General features: G+C 42.1%; 3 protein-coding genes across 3 annotated transcripts; 1 reads left to right on the top strand and 2 right to left on the bottom strand.

The window, feature by feature from the left end:
- Positions 1-3,468: 3,468 nt before the first annotated feature.
- On the bottom strand, positions 3,469-8,379 carry dhrs13b.2 (dehydrogenase/reductase (SDR family) member 13b.2). Its single transcript, XM_051397593.1, has 8 exons — positions 8,234-8,379; positions 7,568-7,744; positions 7,211-7,486; positions 6,769-7,098; positions 5,644-5,991; positions 5,433-5,525; positions 4,861-4,880; positions 3,469-4,726 (listed from the first exon to the last, which is right to left on the bottom strand). The coding sequence occupies exons 1-8, from the start codon at positions 8,277-8,279 to the stop codon at positions 4,712-4,714; spliced, it is 1,305 nt and encodes a 434-aa protein (XP_051253553.1). The 5' UTR covers positions 8,280-8,379; the 3' UTR covers positions 3,469-4,711.
- Positions 8,380-8,497: 118 nt separating this feature from the next.
- Positions 8,498-15,704, top strand: gemin4 (gem (nuclear organelle) associated protein 4). Its single transcript, XM_051397574.1, has 6 exons — positions 8,498-9,025; positions 9,825-11,870; positions 12,371-12,527; positions 12,641-12,911; positions 14,339-15,097; positions 15,312-15,704. Exons 1-6 carry the CDS (start codon positions 9,016-9,018, stop codon positions 15,531-15,533), a joined length of 3,465 nt encoding a protein of 1,154 aa, XP_051253534.1. The 5' UTR covers positions 8,498-9,015; the 3' UTR covers positions 15,534-15,704.
- A 239-nt stretch (positions 15,705-15,943) lies between these two features.
- Positions 15,944-19,024, bottom strand: LOC127362179 (TLC domain-containing protein 3A-like). The gene is made up of 5 exons (XM_051397605.1): positions 18,784-19,024; positions 18,204-18,287; positions 17,824-18,043; positions 17,603-17,698; positions 15,944-16,801 (listed from the first exon to the last, which is right to left on the bottom strand). The coding sequence occupies exons 1-5, from the start codon at positions 18,903-18,905 to the stop codon at positions 16,505-16,507; spliced, it is 819 nt and encodes a 272-aa protein (XP_051253565.1). The 5' UTR covers positions 18,906-19,024; the 3' UTR covers positions 15,944-16,504.
- Positions 19,025-19,639: the final 615 nt, after the last annotated feature.

Raw genomic sequence — 19,639 nt, 5'->3', positions numbered from 1 at the left:
TCTCAGGGATAATGTGTCATATTTAGATGTTGTGCAATGCAACACAGTGACAAAAGAGGCTCTGACTGTTCAACCATCAAATCACTTTGTGTGGTGTTAATCTGAGACTTTAGTACAGTTACTATATAATAGAGACACCATTGTCAAGAAGATTGCGTAATCATGTAATGATGATAATGTGTCATGTCACCCATAAGTTTCTGAAGCAGGCTTAAAGCTTGGGTTTGGTTTGCTCACTTTGTCATCTTTAGTTACTTTTTTGTTGGTTAACTTGAATGAAACAGGAGGAAGTCTGGATGAATATAGTTCTGTTTCAATTTTAATATTTTCTTAAAGCTGAACTAATCTATATTTTCATAATAACAATGAATCAACTGAATACTTGTAATGTTAAAGGGGTCACTTGTAGGGATGAACCATTGACAGTATAAATAGTGGAACGATGTTTGGGAAGTGAAGTCAACAAATTAGTGTCTTAAACCTGCATTCTGTGTAATGGTCAGCAGGGGGCAGCTCCATTGGCTGCAATAAACACTGATACTGTTTACTTTTATGGAAAATGGTTTGTTTAGGTTCACTGTGTGTGCTGGACGCAACAATCCACTGTATGACTGAGAATATGTCAATGTTGTGTTTACTGCTTGTAGTGCCACCACCAAGTGGCCAAAGATCTATTCATTCTGCTTTACTACGACTATGACTCTTAGAAAGAAGGGAAGTTAACTTCGGAGAGACACATATCTTGCGGGAGAAATGTGTTGATGCATTTTTATTCGGTATTCTGAGAGAAAAGCCAAGGCCTTTATGAATAGAGTGGCATCCGAAGGCCATTTGTGGTAGTGAATATAACATGCACTTTCTGCTTTTGACTGCGTCTAAGGTTGTGGCCACTGTTTTAATAGTTTCATTTGATTGATTCCAGTGCAGCAATAGACTTTATGGTAAAATTGTTTAATTTTAAACTTTGAGATATACTACAGCACTGATAATGGCCAACTTCAAGCTCAGAACAAAATTGTATTGTTGGCAGTATCTGTTCACACAACCAGCTCTGTTGATTTTGATTGTTTGAATGTGTCTTTGCAGTGATGTCCTGGTATCAGGGATGATCCAGGGCATATTTTAATGGATCAGCGGCTGAACAAAATCTGATCCCTTCTGTACTGTTTAGTTTATGTTGTCCGCCTCAGCCAGCTGGTGTTGTAGCACTTCAAATGTCAAACAATCCTGATTGTTTTTGTAGTCCCTCGTCTTCTCTCTAGCAGGTAGCCAGGAGTCGCATTCGGAAACTTAAAGTCATATCATGATAACTTTAAATCAGTGGTTGCCAAATGGTGTGATGTGGGATTTTCTACGACTATTTATTAATATTACAATATAAAACTACAAGAAGTCATGAGTTCATTTTTAATTTGCTATATCACCACTTTTAAAATAAAGTTTTAAATTATATAGTTAAAGGTCCAGTGTGTAACATTTAGAAGACTCTATTGGCAGAAATGGAATATAATATTCATAGGTATGTTTTCATTAGTGTATAATCACCTGAATATACAAACCAAACACTGGCTCTGGATAGGGGTTTATGCCTTTCGCATCCACCATAGTTTCTGCAACTACACCATTAGATGCCACTAAATCATACACACTGGACCTTTTATAGATGTATTATGAGTAATAGTGTGTCTAATTCTATTTGGCATTAGTAAATAAAAATGTTTGAGGGATAAAAGTGATAACACGTGTTATAGAGGCTATTTTGCACAGATATGAATACAGGTGTGACTTGAGATTCTGGCCTGCCTTTTAGTGTGCCTAGGGCACAAAACATTTGAAAAGCACTGGCTTTAATTATAGCTTATCAGCTTTATAGTTTTGAATCAGGACATTCAGTATTTGGATCAAGTAGCTCATGAAAAATAAGGTGTGCCGAGTTTAGAAGGCTACAGATGTTGTTTCAGTGTGGCAGATACATATTTAATCAATGTGTAGGTATATAGAGGTATTGGAGCGGACCCAGTACTTAAGGCCCAAAAAACTCGATTGGGACATCCCCTAGGCTTAAGGTGCATCTGAACTTTAAGGGCCGCCTTTTTGTTCTTTTCTCTTCTGTTTTGTCAGGACGTTTATTTAAAAAACATCCAAAGTCAAATATGTTGTCTTTTCTTTCTCCTTTTTCCTCACTGTACTCTCCTTTATGTCCTCTGTACCTCCCAGACATATATAATGCAAATCAAACCTAGGCCACACACACACACATACACGTACACACAAGAATGCACGCACTTACACACACACACTTCCCCCTTAGGACACAGGCTGCTGGCAGCACACATACAAACACACATCTGGTATCAGTCTAAGCAAGGCTCTGTTTATCCCAGTAAATGGACTCAGACCTGACTGACCAGTCTAGGTGTCCTCTGTATGGACTCCATCTTTAAGTTCCTCTTTATCACTGCTCTTCAAAGCTGACGGCTGACATATACGAGCAGTGAGATTCAGTATGTTTTACAAGAATGGCTTTTGTGCGTGTGTGTTTCTAATGAGAGAGCACAGAGAGAGTATGTAATACAAAAGCAGAGCATTTCTAGAGTTCATCTGGAAGTTTTACAAGAAGCTTTGATTTTACTTGTGTGTGTATGCAGAGCTGAGTGTGGGATTGACAGGAAGCAACAGAAAGAGAACTCATTAGGCCATTGTGGTCTGTGTTTTAAGGCCTATATTTATCGAAGTCCCAAGCATTAGACTTAAGAATGCTTTAAAGGGCTGATTCAGAATTAAGAAAGTTCTTTGCTTCAAGTGAATATACATTAAATACATTTATCAAGACCCAATCAGACAAAAGAATTAGTCTTTCTTTACCCTCACTGTTTGTTCTTTTAAAACATCTGTTTTCTCAGTGATTTAGTATTGTGCAATTTATTTATAGTTTTTATGTTTTTATGAACGATTTATTACCTCCAGTATCAATTGACACATTAAATTAATATATAAATATGGGAAAAATAAAAAAAACTTGAAAACTATGGAAGAAATTCTGGTACTTTTAGAAATAGGTATGTCAGAGAAAACAGAAAATTAGGGTAATTTAGAACCACGACAGGAAGTTCAGACAATAAAGATATATGGGCAGTGTGGCAGCTATCTGTTCTCTTTTTGTTTTTACAACCGAGGTTTGAATAAATATAAATATGGTGCAGTGAAAGTGTGTTTGGACATTACAGCTTACAAGGAAGCAGCAACTGCAAATATTCCCCCAAATTATTCAAATTGCATCAGAAATGTTCTGCGTATTCCAAAACATGTCTGTCAGTGAACGTCTATTGAAAGCTTTCACCATTCAGTAGAAGTAAAAGTGACAGATTTTTAATTGTAGCTTTTCACAGATTTTCACTCGGCAGTTGGACAGATAATGGCCCAGATCTCCTGAGAAATGAAAACTGGAGGAAAGGACATTTCAGACAATTTCTTACTCCAAGAACCTTTAATGTTCAATCATGTTGGCAAAAATGATGTAGCAACCGACAATATAATATGTTTTCAAATCATTGCAAGATAATAATAACAATAAAAGGTACCAAAGTTAATTATTTAAATATGAATTTTAACCCATTCATTCAATAGCTGGTGGGTGTATTATACTTCAGTGGTTATGGTTATTAACCTTATTATTACATTGTTGAACAATAAACCAGCTGTTTGTCTCACATTAAAGGCTCGCTGCAGCTACATTTCATTAAAGACAACCTGTGGAGTTTTCTTATAAATAAACAACAATTCTTGTTACATTCAGTGTTTCTCACTAAAACACACTGTTTGTGTCCTTGAGGTCAAACAAATGTGTTGAATATATTCGCTTCCTCATTAAAATGTTGATAAGATATAGTCTCACACACCTCCGTCTGATAAGACTTAGTTCTTCTATAACTGTCTCTACTGTACATTGGCCAGTTGAAGAGTGTGAAACCTATAAACAGTCATTCTTATACACTCATTGGGCTGCAGACATTTTATAATAAAACATTTTAAAAAACATATTAGAGCCTTATAATTCTAATTTCTTGCCGCAGATCAGTAAGCCAGCAGCAAACTAAACTGTCCATGCACTATTAAATTCTTTCTTTTCTTTTTTGGATTTGGAATTCATAGCTAACCTAGCAAGAGAGAAGAGTAGCCACCGCTATTGAGGTTTATAAAAATAGGTCAGGTCACGTAACGTTTGATGCATAAATTATTCATGAAACGTTAAAACATTTTCTAAAATTCTGTGTATAATGGATAAATTACAACTTGGTAAAAATCACTTTAGGCCCACACGGAGCCACTGCAGAGGGGCCTATAGAGCCACAGGTTGCTTTACCCTGCGCTAACCTCTAGTCAGTGAAATAATAGTGAAATTAAAATATTCCCTGTTTTTCTGGGGTCCTCCTGAAACACCTTCAAGGACCCATTGGTGTCCCCGGTCCCTGGGTCGAGAACCACTGGCCTAGGAGACCAATCATTTACTTCAACATCAAGTTTTTAGCCTGAGCAAAATCAAAGCAAAATGGAAGCCACATTCAGTTTCACAGAAACCCAAATTCATTGTAAATAAACCCCGAACCGAAATCAAACATCTGAGACATTCTAAAATAAAAAATGAGCAAGGGAGATGGAGTGAGACTCTTCACTGGTGCTTTCAGCTGATCTGCTCTGCTTCCAAGGCTGCTCAGTATGGTTTCTTCTGCTCAGACACACACACACACACACACACACACACACACACACACATATGCAGACAGAGAGATTAAATATTGGTTTCCATTGATGGTGATTGTTAAATCAAAAGATAAAGAACAACAGTTCATACAATCTTACCTGCACTGACTGTTTTCTTGCTGTGGAGAGAATAAATGATAACAATCAATCAACACTTTATATGTCAAAGGGAAATAATGAACATTGATTTGCATTGTCTGTTATTTTGTCTGCACTGCATGTTACGCCATTGTTGTACTGAGAGTGATACCTCTAATGAACCCTTCTTGTACATTCTTTAATCTCCCTTTCAAGGTACCGTGTTTAAATCAAAATGGACAGCACTTAAAGAATGCCTTTCTAGTCTTTCTAGCACTCAAACCATTTTACACTTTATACACCACTTCTCACATTTACCCATTCACACAGTGATGGCAGTGCCAGCTGCTCACCAGAAGCAGAAACTAATCCCACTCACACATCACCAATTTGAGAGGCTTTTTTTGGCAGTATCAAGGACACTTTGACATGCAGAAGGAGGAGTCAGGGATTGAACCGCCAACCTTCCTATTACTTGATGACCAACTCTACCTCCACCCATCATGACAGAAGCTAGGACTCCTCACACTCCAGGATCCTCATGTTCACACATACGTTTATCAGCCTGTCTCTGTGAGGGTCTCCACACTCACCTTGGTGCAGGAAGGACAGCATCACATACAGGATGACCAGCAGCACGAGCACAATGATGCCAACAGTGAGGGTGAACATCCAGCTGCTCGGCTCTAAGGAGAGAAAACAGACAACAAGTGTGAGGTTACAGTAGGTGTCAGATGTGTTCCTCTGCTGCCACTGTGTGGTAGCTTGTAATACTGCAGTGCGAAAAGTGTGGCCTTTTCTCACCTTCAACAGTGAGGATGAAGCTCTTCTTGATGGGCACTCTTAGTGACTTATGGGAGACGCTGCATGTAAACTGTTTGCCTGAGTCCCTGAGCGAAGCCTGGAGGTAGAAGAAAGCCGACAGCGAGTAGGTCTTGTCCTGGTTGTGTCTGTGGCTGGACAACAGGATGTTATCGAGCACCTTGGGGAGTGGAGCGCCCACCCTCTGGCCTGCTAACGCTGGGTCCTGCTCATACCAAACTATGTCCACATCCAGAGGGTAGTAACTCTCCACATCACAGACAACCTTCTGCTCTCCGCCCTCCTGCAGCGAGAGAGTGGGTCCAATGTTGAGGGAGACACGGGGAGCCTCTGAGGAGACAGCAAAACTTTCATGAGTTTGACTCCAGCTGCCAACATCAGTGATCTTTATAACAGAGAGAGTCACTTCTGTTGTCTGCTGGTCACACACTTTCTGACATTATTTAGAGCAATTAGTATCACATCTTGTCATCACAGTTTAGCTCCTAACTAATCATGGATATAAGCAGGTGCTGTGTGCAGCTACATAGCAGGCTGATATTGAAACAAAATATTACAGGAAAGACTACTGTTTTAAATTACATTTTGCCCATTTCATAGTATTTTCACTCCGAATTTAGCAGTATTTTAATAGTATTATATGTTTTTGAATTAATTCTGCATACCAGTGGAAAGCAGTCAAGGAGTGTGGCCTCGATGAAGCAGCAAATTTGTCTTTGTCTTTTTAAATGTTGATTGAACTACAGCTAAACACTATTAAGGGAATAGTTTTAGGAAAAACACTTATTCAGTCTTGCCTCTAGAGGTAGATGAGAAGACTGATAGCACTCTTATGTCCGTATGTTCAATATAAAGCTGGAGACTGTTTGGCTTAGCTTAGCACAAAGTAACGAGAGGAACAGCCAGCCTGGCTCTGTCACAAGATGGCAACATCTGCCCCACGTTATATCTTGTATTTGTACAAAAAAACAAAGTGTGAAAATGACAAGTTGTGGTTTAAGGGTTGTGTAACAGACTATTTCCTGGCTGGGCCAGTGATTCTGGAGACTCCTGTTAAAACAAGCACTGACATTTAATACTACTATCCTCTCTCTGGCACTTCCTCACCTTCGATATGCAGAGTTATGTCCAGACTGGAGAACAAAGGCATCACTGACACCGAACAAATGTACGTCCCTTCACTGCTCATCTTGGTGAAGGGGACGGTATAGGAAGCGTCTCCGCCAGCGAGGCTCTTCAGCCCAACGCCGGTCCCGTGGGTCTGCCCTGACCGGCTGGTATGGCTGAAGAGTCTGTTTCTCTCTCCACGATGCTGCCAGTACCACTCCACAGTCATGTTGGGCCCTTTGTGGTCAATAGCAAACTGGCAGTGGAGCTTTTGTTGGGACCCCAGGGCTGCTTTCACCGATGGAGATTGTGTTTTCATGACCATGACAACTATAGAAACAGTGGCAAGACAGAGATACATTTTAGTTCTTAGACATGAACACAGACTGGGATTAAACTCAGATATGGGACTGATATTAATACAGACTGTGGTGAGAGTTACCTGATGTGGTGAGTATCTCTCTGTCCGCGATAGCAGGCCAGCTCCGGTAGTCCTGCTTCCCTGAAGGGGGTTGGTCAGATGGGTGTCTGAGGAACCCGATGACAGTGGACAGGCCCTTGCTGTGTTTGAGGGTGCAGCTGAACCAGCGGTTGTACTCACTGGGCCCCTGGACCGGCCAGCGGACATGAATGCCTTCTGTACTGTACCTGCGCAGCTCACACTCCAGATGCTCTGCTTCCACTCCCTCTACGTACCGCCGCAGGTCCACCTTAGATCCTAGAACAGAGCAGAATACAATAGAACACCATAGGATACAACAGCGTTCAGTCTGTTACTCCTCCAGGCGACAGGTCTTACCGGTGACTAGGAAAGTAATGGCTTGTGGGTTAACAGGAGCGTCTCCTTTTTGACCAAACTGCAGCATGGCCTCTCTGTGGATGAGCTCAGTCTCAATGTGACCCTCTTTATTGGAAAACACATGTTCATCAGTGAACTTACAGGGCAGCCATGGCATCTGATGGACACACTGCACACCTGAGACACACAGCATCAAACAACACAGTCAGCTAACATATAGCATGGTATACTGTAGTAAAGTACAGTTACAGTGCATTATAGTATTACATATTACAGCACAGTGTAGTGTAGTATATTATAGTACAGTAATACTTTAGTATAGTACAGTATAGTATAATGTAATACAGTGTAGTAAATAGCATACTGCAGTATAGTAGGCCTATGTTACAGTGTAGTATAGTACAGCTCAGTACAGTACAGTATTTATAGTAATACTGTAGTATAGTACAGTATATCACAGTATACTGTAATGTATAGTCTAGTATGGAATATTACAGTGTAGTATATTACAGCACATAGAATAGTGTAGTATACTAAAGTATATCGCAGTAGTACATTACAGTAAAGTGGTGGCCATTTCATTCACGTCTTATGAGTTAATTCAATCCGACACAGAACCCGACAAAACCTCCACCGTGAGTAACACAGCTGCAGACAGTAACTCACCTGCACACAGGTACGAGTAAATGAGTATCTTTAGGATCAGACCCATGGTGATTTATCGGTACAAATATCTCCTCGCAGCTGGAGACCCACACCGAGTTGTTCAGTTGCAGGTTTACTTTCACTTTCATTTTAAGAGAAAAAAAACTTGCTTGGCCTGCCCCTCGCGCGCATCACGTGTTAGGCAGATGGTGTATCACTGACAAAACATTTTAAATATAGGCTGTACAATAGCCTATATGTTACGAAATTGTAAAAGATACAACGAGTGTTATAGATACTGTTAAATTAGTTATTTCTATGCAACATGTTCAGTGTACACTAGTGTATGTGTATACACTTTATGTTCCTCATAAAACCAGGAAAGACAAAACTTTCCATTCGCAGCTGCAGACATTTAGCGACTGTTCATGACGGAGTGAACCTAAAGGCGGCTTCGTTTTTACGCCGTCCACCCTGCAGTACTCACTCCGCCCTGTGGTGGCGCTGTGTAGACGGAACAGAGAGCAGCGGGTCCCTCTTGTGGTTGGACACGCTGACACGGAACAGCGGAAGCGCTCCATATGAAATTGTGAGCATGCAGCTGAGCTGTCGTCGGACTTTATCTGTTTGACAGGCCACGTTCCGTTTATTGTGGAATATTTAGGCTTTAGAGGACTGGAGAGACTGTTTGGGGCGGAACAGCTCTTGAATGGGAGTTAACCACCGGACTGAAAGCAGTGAGCTAAGTTAACTAGCTCACTGCGTTTAGCTAACGTTATACACAGCAGCAGCTCTGACTGACGATGAACAAAGGTAATGGACACTCTCTGTCTCTCACACTTTCTGTCTCTGACACTCTCTGTCTCTCACACTTTCTGTCTCTCACACTTTCTGTCTCTGACACTTTCTTACATGGGACATGGGACGCTACAGTAATTTAAAGTTATCTTTAATTATCGGTATGTCAGTCTATGACACTGCGTTGAGTTTGGAACAGTTGGTGAAGCTTTACTTCCTCCAGTAGTTGACACACACACCACACACACACACACACACACACACACACACACACACACACACTGCTCTCTGTCGGGCTCCAGCATTCATTTGTGGTGGGAAAAAAAATGCAACTGCAAGAAAAACAAAACCAAACATCTTGACAGATTATAAAACAACTTGAAACCAGATTTTTTTAAAATTCTTATTTATTAAATTCTGATACTCTAATAAACCAATGAAGATGGGTTTATTGATCGGTTAGTGGATTGACAGAAACTATACTGGGCTATTAAAACTCCCTCTGATTTCAACTTCATATATCAGAGGACGCTTTAATTCCTGTTCTTATTTCAGGATTATATAATTACTACTACATTTGTCATATATGATAGTACATTAAATATCCGGCTCTGGGGAATTAGAATGGACATTTAACACCATTATATGACATTTTATAGATGAAACCATTAGCCAAATGAATTGATAAGAATATCTTTCAGTTGCAGTTCCTCCTGACCTCTTATGGTTAGTTGCTCTACTTGTGTACTGTTTCTTTGAATGAATGAAATATTGTCTTTGCTTAGTTTGGACGTCTGCTCTCTTGTGCTTTCAGATTCAGCCGTTATTCAGGGTGCCTTCCTCCTGGCTGATAAACTATGTCTCCCCTCGTCCCTGTCGTCCATTCAGAAAGCTGACTGGAGCAGGGTGGGACATCCGGTCCTGGAGGCGGTCAGAGAAATCTGCGGACAACATGATCATCCTACCACAGCGTCCGACAGCTGGACGAAGAAAGTAGTTTGTGTTGTGTGGCTGAAGCTGTTGTGCAGGGAGACTGGCGAGGACGTAGAGATGGGCTGGAGGGAGAACCCTTTCTTCCCCCTCCAGAACGGCCTCCCTGAGGTCAACCATGTTGTCCTGCTGGAAGTGGTGAAGTCGATGGCAGCTGCTCAGACATTTGCCAATTTCCTCTTGTGTCTTCCTCAAAGTCAGATCTGTACTCAGCTTGAAAAGCTGGTGCAACACGTGAGCAGCAGCCCTACCAGAGAGGAGGATGTCCGACTTTTTCTGGAGGTGTGGTGGGAACTGTGGAAGGGCCGGGATGAGCAGAAAGCGGGAGGAGAGGATAGCATAGAGACGAAGTTCGCTAGACAATTTGCTCGTCTCTCATCCACATCTTCCAGTCTGTCCGCCCAGGCTGCAAAGAGGTTAAAGCTAGACCCATTAAATGTACCAGCATCGTCACCAACCACAGACATCCTGTACATTCTCCTTCATGCACTTAAAGATATAAAAGATCACATATCTACAACGGACCATGGCCTTCAGGCCCTCTCCATTTCTCTGGATGCTCTTTACACATCATTCCTGATAGAACAAGCAGTCGTACTTTCACCCAAAGAGAAGATGCACATCCTGTCTAAAGTTGTCAGCATCAGAGAAAAGAATGAAGAGAAACTGAGTCCTGAACTTATTTGGGAGGCTCAGAGAGATCTACTTGCTTCTCACGCACCATCTCAGTTTCAGCCCAGCAGGATGACGCTTAGAGAAGCCTTGAAGATAATTACAGAGCTTGTTCAGTTCTGGCAAAACAGTGGGCTCCTGAAGGCGTGTGACAGCACTAGTCCTAGCTACTCAGCATTCAAACTAGAACAAAGTGTCCAGAGAGTCCTCACAGCTCTACAGAGAGTGACTGAAATGGCCGATCAAGAGGCTGAGAAGAATATACTGAGAGGTTTACTGGAGTCACTGGCTTTCCCTGCGATAGAGAGCACCCCCGAGGTGACTGCGAGGGTCACCTCCATCATCATCAGTCACCGCCTGGATGACTATCAGAACTTTGCGGTGTTATTTGCCGGCGAGAAGAGCTGGGCTGCCTGCGACGAGCTATGGATGGACTGCCTGGAAAAGAACCGGGTAGCCTTCCAGCAGTGTGACACGCTCATCAAACTGACCTCCACCCTCATGAGTAAACTCCACAGCCAGAGCATGAGTGTGAGCCAGTGCAGGAAGCTGATGAAAGTCATCACAGACATTTTCTCTGCGCTGTCCTTAGAAGACAAGAACAAAGCGTTGGCTGCCATGCTGAGACTGTCCAGCAGGGGGTTCTTCGGGTGTTCCGTCCCCTCTGCTGTGACCGACGGCTTTGAACAGGAGCTCAACATGGCCTTCAATTGCATCATCCAAGGAGGAGGTGGAGCGTCGGCATCAGTGTCGCAGGGCAATCTGAACACAGCAGTGTCTTTGGTCGCGAGAGTTGCGTTTCAGAACCCCGAGGCTGCTCTGAGGTCTTGTTGTCATTCAGCCGTTTTCAATAAAGGTGCTTTCTCTCTTATGGCTAAGATCCTGCAGCAGCTTCCTGGACTCAGAGGACAGAAGGAAATAAAAGAAGAAGCTCAAAGTGATGAAGAAGAAGAAGAAGAGGAGGAAAGTATAGATGAAGGAAAGGATGCTTTGAATGGTAGCGGTCTACTCTGTAGGTGTCTGCAGGAGATAATCAAGACCAAATCATTGTCAGCCAATGAGAAGGAGCAGTTCCTCAAGTGTCTGGGTCTGCTGATGATGCCAGTCATGACAGTTGAGGGAGAAGAAAGGAGGCAAAGCTTTCTGCCACCTCAGGAGGTTGTGAACAACTTCGTCCTGCCTAACCTCTCCACTGTGGGTGAGTATCCTGTGGTATTCATGCTATAAAACTAATATATGTCTTTCCAGGATCAAATGTTGGTTGAGGAATCGTCTCTGTTTAAAAAGTGTTAATCAGACAGAAAGACCAGTATGATGCTGATATTTTCCTCTGTAAAGAATGAATAAGATATTGTGATGTTGTTATGACGGCTATCATCAGCTTCACTCCAGAAGTATCAGCATTGGTTTGACAAGATAATCTGTAACTCAGAGTCCACTCATTAGCTTTTTCTAGAGCTTTCAACCACGTCTCACCGCCTGTAGCTGTCCTGGAGGTTGGTCCAAGGTTACAGTGTGATTATTCTGTGGGCAGACACCATCACACTTAAAGCAGTATTTACAGATGTCTTTTCAGCCTACAATACAACAGTGACATATTATCAGTGTAAACAGTTGTGTATTTACACATCCAGCAGATGCACAGCCTCCCTACAGGCGTCACTTTTGTTCCAACATACCTTTCTGTTTTCCCTCCAGGTCACAGCTCCTTTGATATAGAACTGAGTCTGCAACTTCTCCACACCGCTTTGTCTGTGGACATCCAGGAGCCAGACTCATGTCCTCACTGGGTGTTGGACTGCTCTCCCTTTCCCCTTCTCTACATCCTGGCCCAGCTGCACAGCCAGACTCTCAGGTTTGCATGATGAGTGTTTTTATGGCCTACAATCCAGATCCACATACTTTCTTATTATTCTATAATAGTGACAACTTTAACTGTAACGTTCAACACATCAAAATCTCTGCCAGGTGTTGGGAGCAGACAGCAGAGGGCACTGTCTACCACTTGTCCATGGACACCAAGGAGCTGCTGCTGTCCGTGCTGACCATGCTGGGGCAGGTGGTGGGTGCAGAGGTGGCGGCAGCCCCCAGCAGCTGGTCCAGAGCTCTGTTCTGGCTCTACAACAAGATGGAGGAACTGGACTGGACTGTTCGTTTCCACCTGAAGCCCGTTTGGGGGGACCATTTTAAAAATGAGGTGCCCTCGTCTCTGCTGACCGTGTGTAATCTACCTGAGCAGGTAAGAACTCCTTTTAATTAATCTTGAGTTTCTTTCCAGGGGCAGTAAAATGCACAAAGACATCAAGGTATCATCCTCCATGCATAGACACATTACTAATTGCATGAAGTCCTTTGACACAGTGCATGCTGGGAAGTTTTCCCACATCTCTTCTTCTGGGTAGAGCTGGAAGGATTATTTGAGTCAATAATTTCCTTGATTAATCGATTAGTTGTTGTTGATCCTAAAGAGCAAAGGTGACGTCCTGAAAGATATTCACATTTGAGAAGCTGAAATTGTAGAATTTTTTTCTTGAAAAACTACACAAAAATGATTCATTATTGAATAATCAATTATTAAAATAGTTTACCTCTAATTGATTAATTAAATAATTGCTGCAGCTCTACTCCCTGGACACAGGCAGTAATGGCAGTATTTTAGCATCATTGTCTGTGATCACAGCAAGAAGAATCTGGGTTTAAACCTGGAGGCTGACTGCCGTCTGTCTTTGTGTTGTGAGTCTTCCTCTGCCTTTTTATAGACAAAATAATTAATTAGTTAATCAACAAAATTGTGTGCAGAGGACGAGACAGTTTCCAAGAGCCAACACACCAGCTCCAGACAGCAATACTCATAACACTCTTGCTACTAGAGCTAATATCTTCACTAACTAGAAATAGGCTGAATGTCAGTGGGCAAGTAATTTAACATTACCTGACACATAAATCCTGGCTGGAATAACAAGTTAATGTTGTGTGGCTCGGTCCGATCCACTTTGTTTGTTTCCTGTTACAGAGCCAGAGCTGTGCACAAACACCAGCAGTCTGTGAGGAGATATTTGCTGAATTAATCGCTGACCCCACCATTAATTAATAATAGGAATAATCATCTGTTGAAGCTCTTGAGCCTGTACATGCACAAGCAGGTCTTTTGAGGAATACCAACTTTATTGTTCTACTCATGCTATGATAAAGGAGTTGTAAAGTGCATGTAAACATGCATTGTTTCAGCAGGTCTGAATCTGGACTCTTAAAACAAAGTGACATCTGTCAGTGGCTCCATTGTAGACCCATGATCTTGTCCAGCCAAGGTCTTCTGTCCCCTACAGAAAGCAATAAAATAATCTTTAAAAAGTTCATAATAAGCTGTGTGAACTTTGAGCTGGACCAGACAGCCAGCAGGACTGTGTGCCAAGTTCAGTACAGCCTTGTTTTTGTTTCTCTCTGTATTTAAACCATTCCTGCTAATATGTATGCTGCCATTGCCAAGTGCTTGCTCATGGTGGGAACTGCTGGGTCTCTGTAAATAATTTTATAAGGAGTACGGTCTAGACCTGCTCTCTAAACTTGTCCTGAAATAACTTGTTATGAATTGGTGCTCTACAAATAAAACGGAATTGAATATCTTTGTTTATATCCTCTCTGGTCCCGTCTCCCCCTCCTCTGTAGGAGTGGTCTGGTTTGGACCTGCCTCAGTATGGCCAGGGTACAGGTCTTTTGGCATGGATGGAGTGCTGCTCTATATCCGACTCCCTGCAGTCCACCATGTTGTCCTGTCTCTCTCTGGACAAGCGCCGGCTGGACCACGTCAACATGTTCAGCAAAGGCCTGTTGGTGGCTCTGACCCAGACCCTGCCCTGGTGCTCCGTCTCCCAGTGGACCCGACTGATGAGAGTCTTGAGGGAGCTGATCGCCTCAGGCTGCCTCCACGTTCCCTTCTCGCTCGAGTACGTGGACTATCTGCCCCTTCTGGATCTGAGGAGGTTCTCATGTGACCTCCGCCTGTCTGTCCTCCTGCTTCGAGTCCTTCAGCTGCTCTGCGGGTCCAGCTGCTCCCACTGGCTGTCAGTGGACGGCTGGGCGCACGTTGGCAGGTTATACGCCCTTGCTGTGAGGGAGATGATGAACTCGGTTAGAGCCAAGCTTCCTCTCCCTTCATCTGGCGCTTTGACTGCGTCTCCTAAAACACCAGCATCTAAAGGCTCCAATCCTGTCTGCACTTCAGGCGCATCTCCTAAAATGTCCAAAGACTCTCTGGAAGACTGTAAACTAGCAGAAGGCTCTCCACTGCAATCAAAAGATTCACACATGGAGGAGGAGGAGGAGGAGGAGGAGGAGGTGGAGGCGGTGGTGGCGGCAGCGGCAGTTCCCAGCCAGGAAGTCCTTTTTGTACTCAGCCAGCTCTTCTGCCACGTTCAGCACATCCAGGTATGGACTATTAACACAACCATGGACACTGCTGTAGGTGTTTGTTTACAGTTCTAAATCAATGCACCACTATTGAACTGTAAGTAAAGACAACAAAAAACTACTAGTTGAGAACCACCCAAATATAAGTTGTTGTGTTAGAATGGACTCCTCTGATGTTTTAATTTGTTTGAATCTGGATTAAAGAGTCAGTGGTTACATGTCTCTCTCCCAGGTGATGATGCCAGGAGGTCAGTGTGAACCGTTGTTCCTGTCCAGTCTGGAGATCCTCAGCCACTACGAGGCCATCATGGCTGCTTTCCCAGACAGCAGCAGCGTGCTGGAGAGCGACAACACCCGACATTTCTTTTCCACCATCACAGACAACCTGGAGAACCAGGAGATGAAGGCTGTACTGCAGCAGAAGATCGCTCAGCTTGTGTCATCGGCAGCTTAACACACTGATTGTCACGTTTTCCCCAGGAGAATGAGGCTTCTCTCTGTACATTCAGAGCACGTTTGCTGATAAAATAAGGACATCTTTTCAGTTTTTCAATGTCATATGCTGTACTAATTTACAGATAGGTAAGGACCCTGAATGAATAAAAATCTAATATTTCACAGCAGATGTCTGTTTGTGCTGCCTCAGTCATTTCTACTGTGAAATTTAACTGTGAGAGTTTCTTGAGCGATACGTGGAGGCTGAGATAGTATGCTAATTTGAACTAGAGGAAAAATTTGCAATTTAATTAACAAACGTATCTACTGTACACCTGGGGCACCCTGTGTTTGAGACATGCATACTTTAGCAATTCATGTCTCCTCGCTGTCATCAAACCCTTAAGGAGCTCACAATTACTATCACGATGTAATTTAATATGTTTATTCATTAAAAAGTCACTTATATTTATACAAAAATATTCTCTGCAAATAGTGAATCTTTAATAATGTACTGTACTAGCTATAAGATTATGTAGTGCAAGACACTCTGAGGTGTCTCTATGACGGTATATTAGGGCCACAGTTATGGGGAAAAATAAAGTCCAAATATTTTGATGAAAAGCCATAATATTCTGAAAATAAAGTTGACCAGAAAAAAAGTTTAAAAAAGTAGAATCCGTTGGTTTAGAGAAAGAAGGAAATCGTAACTGAGAACAAAGTTTATACGAAAAAAAAGTATTTCAACAATAAAGTTGAGAATGTACAACAAAAAAATATATTAAAATATATATTTATCAGAAAAACATTAAAGTGAAAAATATAGAATTTCTGAAATTTTTTCTTGTAATTAAGACATTTTTGAACAATTTTAAATTACCACTATATTAGAAAAACAACTTAATTCTCAAAATATTATGAATTATTTTTCAGAACAGTGGCCTTAATACTGTCGTATCTATAGTCTCAGTGTAAAACCAGGTGGACTCTTCAGTCCGTTTTCGGCCTGTCTTTGTTTCCCTCCCCCTTCCCTCTCTTCTGTCGCAGGTAGAGTCTGTTAGCTTTCCTCAGCAGCAGGATAAACCAGTATATCTGTGGAGCCAGGATCACCAGATTCCCCACATTGCACTGCAGAGGCAGGTGGAAGGCCACTCTGTGCAGGGGAATCCCAAACTGCCGGCCGTACATCCAGTACATGAAGGGGAAGATGAGAATCCGGCACACGAAGAAGCTCAAGATGACAATGATGCCGTTGATTCTGTGCAGCCTGGTGTCATCGAGGCCCAGCTGGTTGTCAGGGGACGTGTTGGGGGTGAAACAGGAGAGAAGGAAAGAAGGAGAACAGGAATCTTCATTATAACACACACTGATGGCTGTCAAAGATAACATGCAGATGTTTCCTTTCAGATCTCAACCCAACTGAACATCTATGGGAGATTTTGAAGTAAGCATCTTTTTTAACTTGGAAAATCACAATGTGACATTAAAATGCTGTTTACACGTGAATGCATCAGTAGGAAAAAAAATCTCATATATATAAAAATACACCAACAGGTTCCAGTTCTGAACACTTATTATATACTTATTCATTACATTTCATACTTTAAGTACATTTATGATAATACTTTTATTTTTATCTAACAGTATCTTTATTGCTACTATAACTGAAGTAAATCTGAATACTGCTGTGCTCTGGAAGGTATGGCTAAATGGCTTTACATAACACTTATCCAAAGCACTTTACAGTTTGCCTCCAAGTCACATGCCGATGGCTGCGAGCTACCATTCACTGTGCTGACACTTCCAGCACATGGAAATCAAACCTCGAACTCTGATTAGTGGACAATCTGCTATACCTCCTGAGCCGCAGCTGCCAATTTTCCAAAGTTCAACTGGTGTTGAGTCACTGATGGGAAATGTGCCCACTGGAAAGGTCTTGTCAAAACATAAGAGGGAAATACTGTCCCTGCCCCACAGAAAAAGCTGGAATGTGCCACTAGGGGCTGTGTACCAGCTTTATGGTTGTAAATCTTACCCCAACGGTGTGAAATCAGTGGCTGTCTTTGTAGGGAGATTACGAAGGTTTACCTGGATGAGAATCTTTCCTATAGAGACGAAAGGAGTGCTGAACTCTGTTGTGAACATGGAGCCGATGAAGAAATCCCCCAGTCCTCTCCTGAAAAACTACAAATCAAACACAGTGCGCAGTCAGCACACTCCGTACCAGGCAGCCAGTGTGTGTTACCAAACAGATCAATCACATCAATAATCACACTGCGAGTATGACAGGGATTCCTCGCCATACTCACAAGAGCGATGGGCATGAAGATGAGAAGCAGGACCAGGTGGTGGAGGACCAACATCCTGTCCTTCACGAGGAAAGCCTTCACTGTCTGAAGAGAGTGGCTGCTGTATGACCCAGAATCCCCTCTGACCCTCTGAGTGTGAAAGTGGCTCAGATACATGGCGTAGATGTCGTAGGCCATATAGGGAGCTCCGAACATAACAAACCCATTGACCAGCCAGTGACTGTGTGAGACAGCAACAATAACATACAGACAATAAACAGGGTGTGAAGAGTAAAGTAACTGTAATGTATTGTGTGTTGGTCTGCCACAAAAAGACTTTAATCACGTTAGTATGAGATCACTGAGTGTAAATGCTGTTTGTGGGAACAGGTGACTCTTACCTGTCATTCATGGTGTCCCTGCAGGATGTCACAACTGTGACTCCAGCTGCTGTAGCCAGAGATGCATGGATGGCAGAGACCAGCCTGGAGAAAGAGAGTCGGCCAATGGCAATACTTTATTGTCATACACAAACTTAAAACTGGAAATAGACTGCACAAACAGTTACACCAAACTTCATTTAAGTACACGCTAGTTTATTTGTTTTCTTGCTTATAGGCAGCAATGTATACATCATAAAAGATTACTTAAATACCTAACCCTCTCAGAGGTAGAATTTATCTTCGGCCGACATATTGCGCACATATGACCCAATAATTGAGGGAAATTTCAGCCTTTCATACGGCTCATAACACCGCCTCCAATGTGTTTGAGGAAGAGAACGACTTTCTTTAAAAAAACTACTGAAACAAGTTCATTCTATCAATGCCGAATTGACCATGTCTTTTTATAAACTAATAGAAAATACTAAATGGACCTCCACAACGTATGTAAATTGATAAGAAAAGCAAGACAACATTAAAGTGCCGTAAGTCTTAAAGGAGTTCGGTGAGGTGAGCGGCTCGTGTCGGTGCTGCTGACCTCTCACTGACAGAAACCACGTCGGCATCAGTCCAATGAGTGAACGTGTGTTTCAGTATCCTCCTGAAGCTGTAGAAAAGACCCGGGAACACCACAGCTCCGCACACCAAGGCAGTGAGCATTATCTTGGCCGACCTCTTCCTCAGTCAATAAAGGTTACACAGCTCCAGTTACAACAGGAGCTAATGTGGCTAACGACAGCCGACAGCGACGTTAAACGGATAGATTCATGGAGGGTTGGACGAGGGCCGCTTTGGACCAATAGCAACGATTGACCTAAAATAACCTTCCATTGTTTTCATATTGAATTCATATAATATATAACTGTATTGTTGTAATTACACCTTATTGGGAATATTGATGAACAGGTATCTATTGACTATTTAATTTTACTTTATCATGTTAGAGTTTATGCTTTTAATCTAATGGCAGGTTCTGTTGCAGTAGGTTTCCCTCCCACTTCCTGTGTTTTTATATTTGCCCGTTGTTTATATTGTTTTATTGTGCTCTTTTACTAATACATGTTAATCTTACCTCCATGGAATAATGGTCCGTGTATGTTTTGGTCATTGGATTTTCCTTTCAGAAACGGGTATTAAAAGACAGAAAACGAGTGGTTATTTGAATTTCGTTTTAAAATACAAAAATTAAAATTGAAATACAAGGCGTTTTTCTTTTTCATGGTCAGAAAGGGGATGAGTGAAATTAAAAAAATGATTCGATTTTCATTTTCTATTTCATATAACAAAAAATAAAATCACTAGAAAACAGAAACGGAAAAAAGGCCTGTTTTTTCATATTCTGAGACCGGATGTTGTCATTTACAGGACGGTGCTGTGTAGAAGAAACAGTAGAG

This window comes from Dicentrarchus labrax, unplaced genomic scaffold, assembly GCF_905237075.1.
Source record: "Dicentrarchus labrax unplaced genomic scaffold, dlabrax2021, whole genome shotgun sequence".
Lineage (NCBI taxonomy): Eukaryota > Metazoa > Chordata > Actinopteri > Moronidae > Dicentrarchus > Dicentrarchus labrax.
The sequence above is the reverse complement of the archived record's forward strand: the minus strand, read 5'-3'. Positions and strand labels throughout refer to the sequence as shown.

Bases quoted from the DNA above. Each gene is read 5' to 3' on its own strand.
- gemin4 (XM_051397574.1), top strand. The intron at 11,871-12,370 runs GTGAGTATCCTG...TTTTCCCTCCAG, and splicing joins GCCTAACCTCTCCACTGTGG to GTCACAGCTCCTTTGATATA. The intron at 12,528-12,640 runs GTTTGCATGATG...AATCTCTGCCAG, and splicing joins CTGCACAGCCAGACTCTCAG to GTGTTGGGAGCAGACAGCAG.
- LOC127362179 (XM_051397605.1), bottom strand. From the start codon at position 18,905: ATGCTCACTGCCTTGGTGTGCGGAGCTGTGGTGTTCCCGGGTCTTTTC. The intron at 18,044-18,203 runs GTAAGAGTCACC...TGTCTCACACAG, and splicing joins AGGGACACCATGAATGACAG to TCACTGGCTGGTCAATGGGT. The intron at 17,699-17,823 runs GTGAGTATGGCG...TTTGATTTGTAG, and splicing joins TCTTCATGCCCATCGCTCTT to TTTTTCAGGAGAGGACTGGG.
- dhrs13b.2 (XM_051397593.1), bottom strand. From the start codon at position 8,279: ATGGGTCTGATCCTAAAGATACTCATTTACTCGTACCTGTGTGCAG. The intron at 5,992-6,768 runs GTGAGGAAGTGC...CTGTCTCCTCAG, and splicing joins CATAACTCTGCATATCGAAG to AGGCTCCCCGTGTCTCCCTC. The intron at 5,526-5,643 runs GTGAGAAAAGGC...TTCTCTCCTTAG, and splicing joins CTTCATCCTCACTGTTGAAG to AGCCGAGCAGCTGGATGTTC.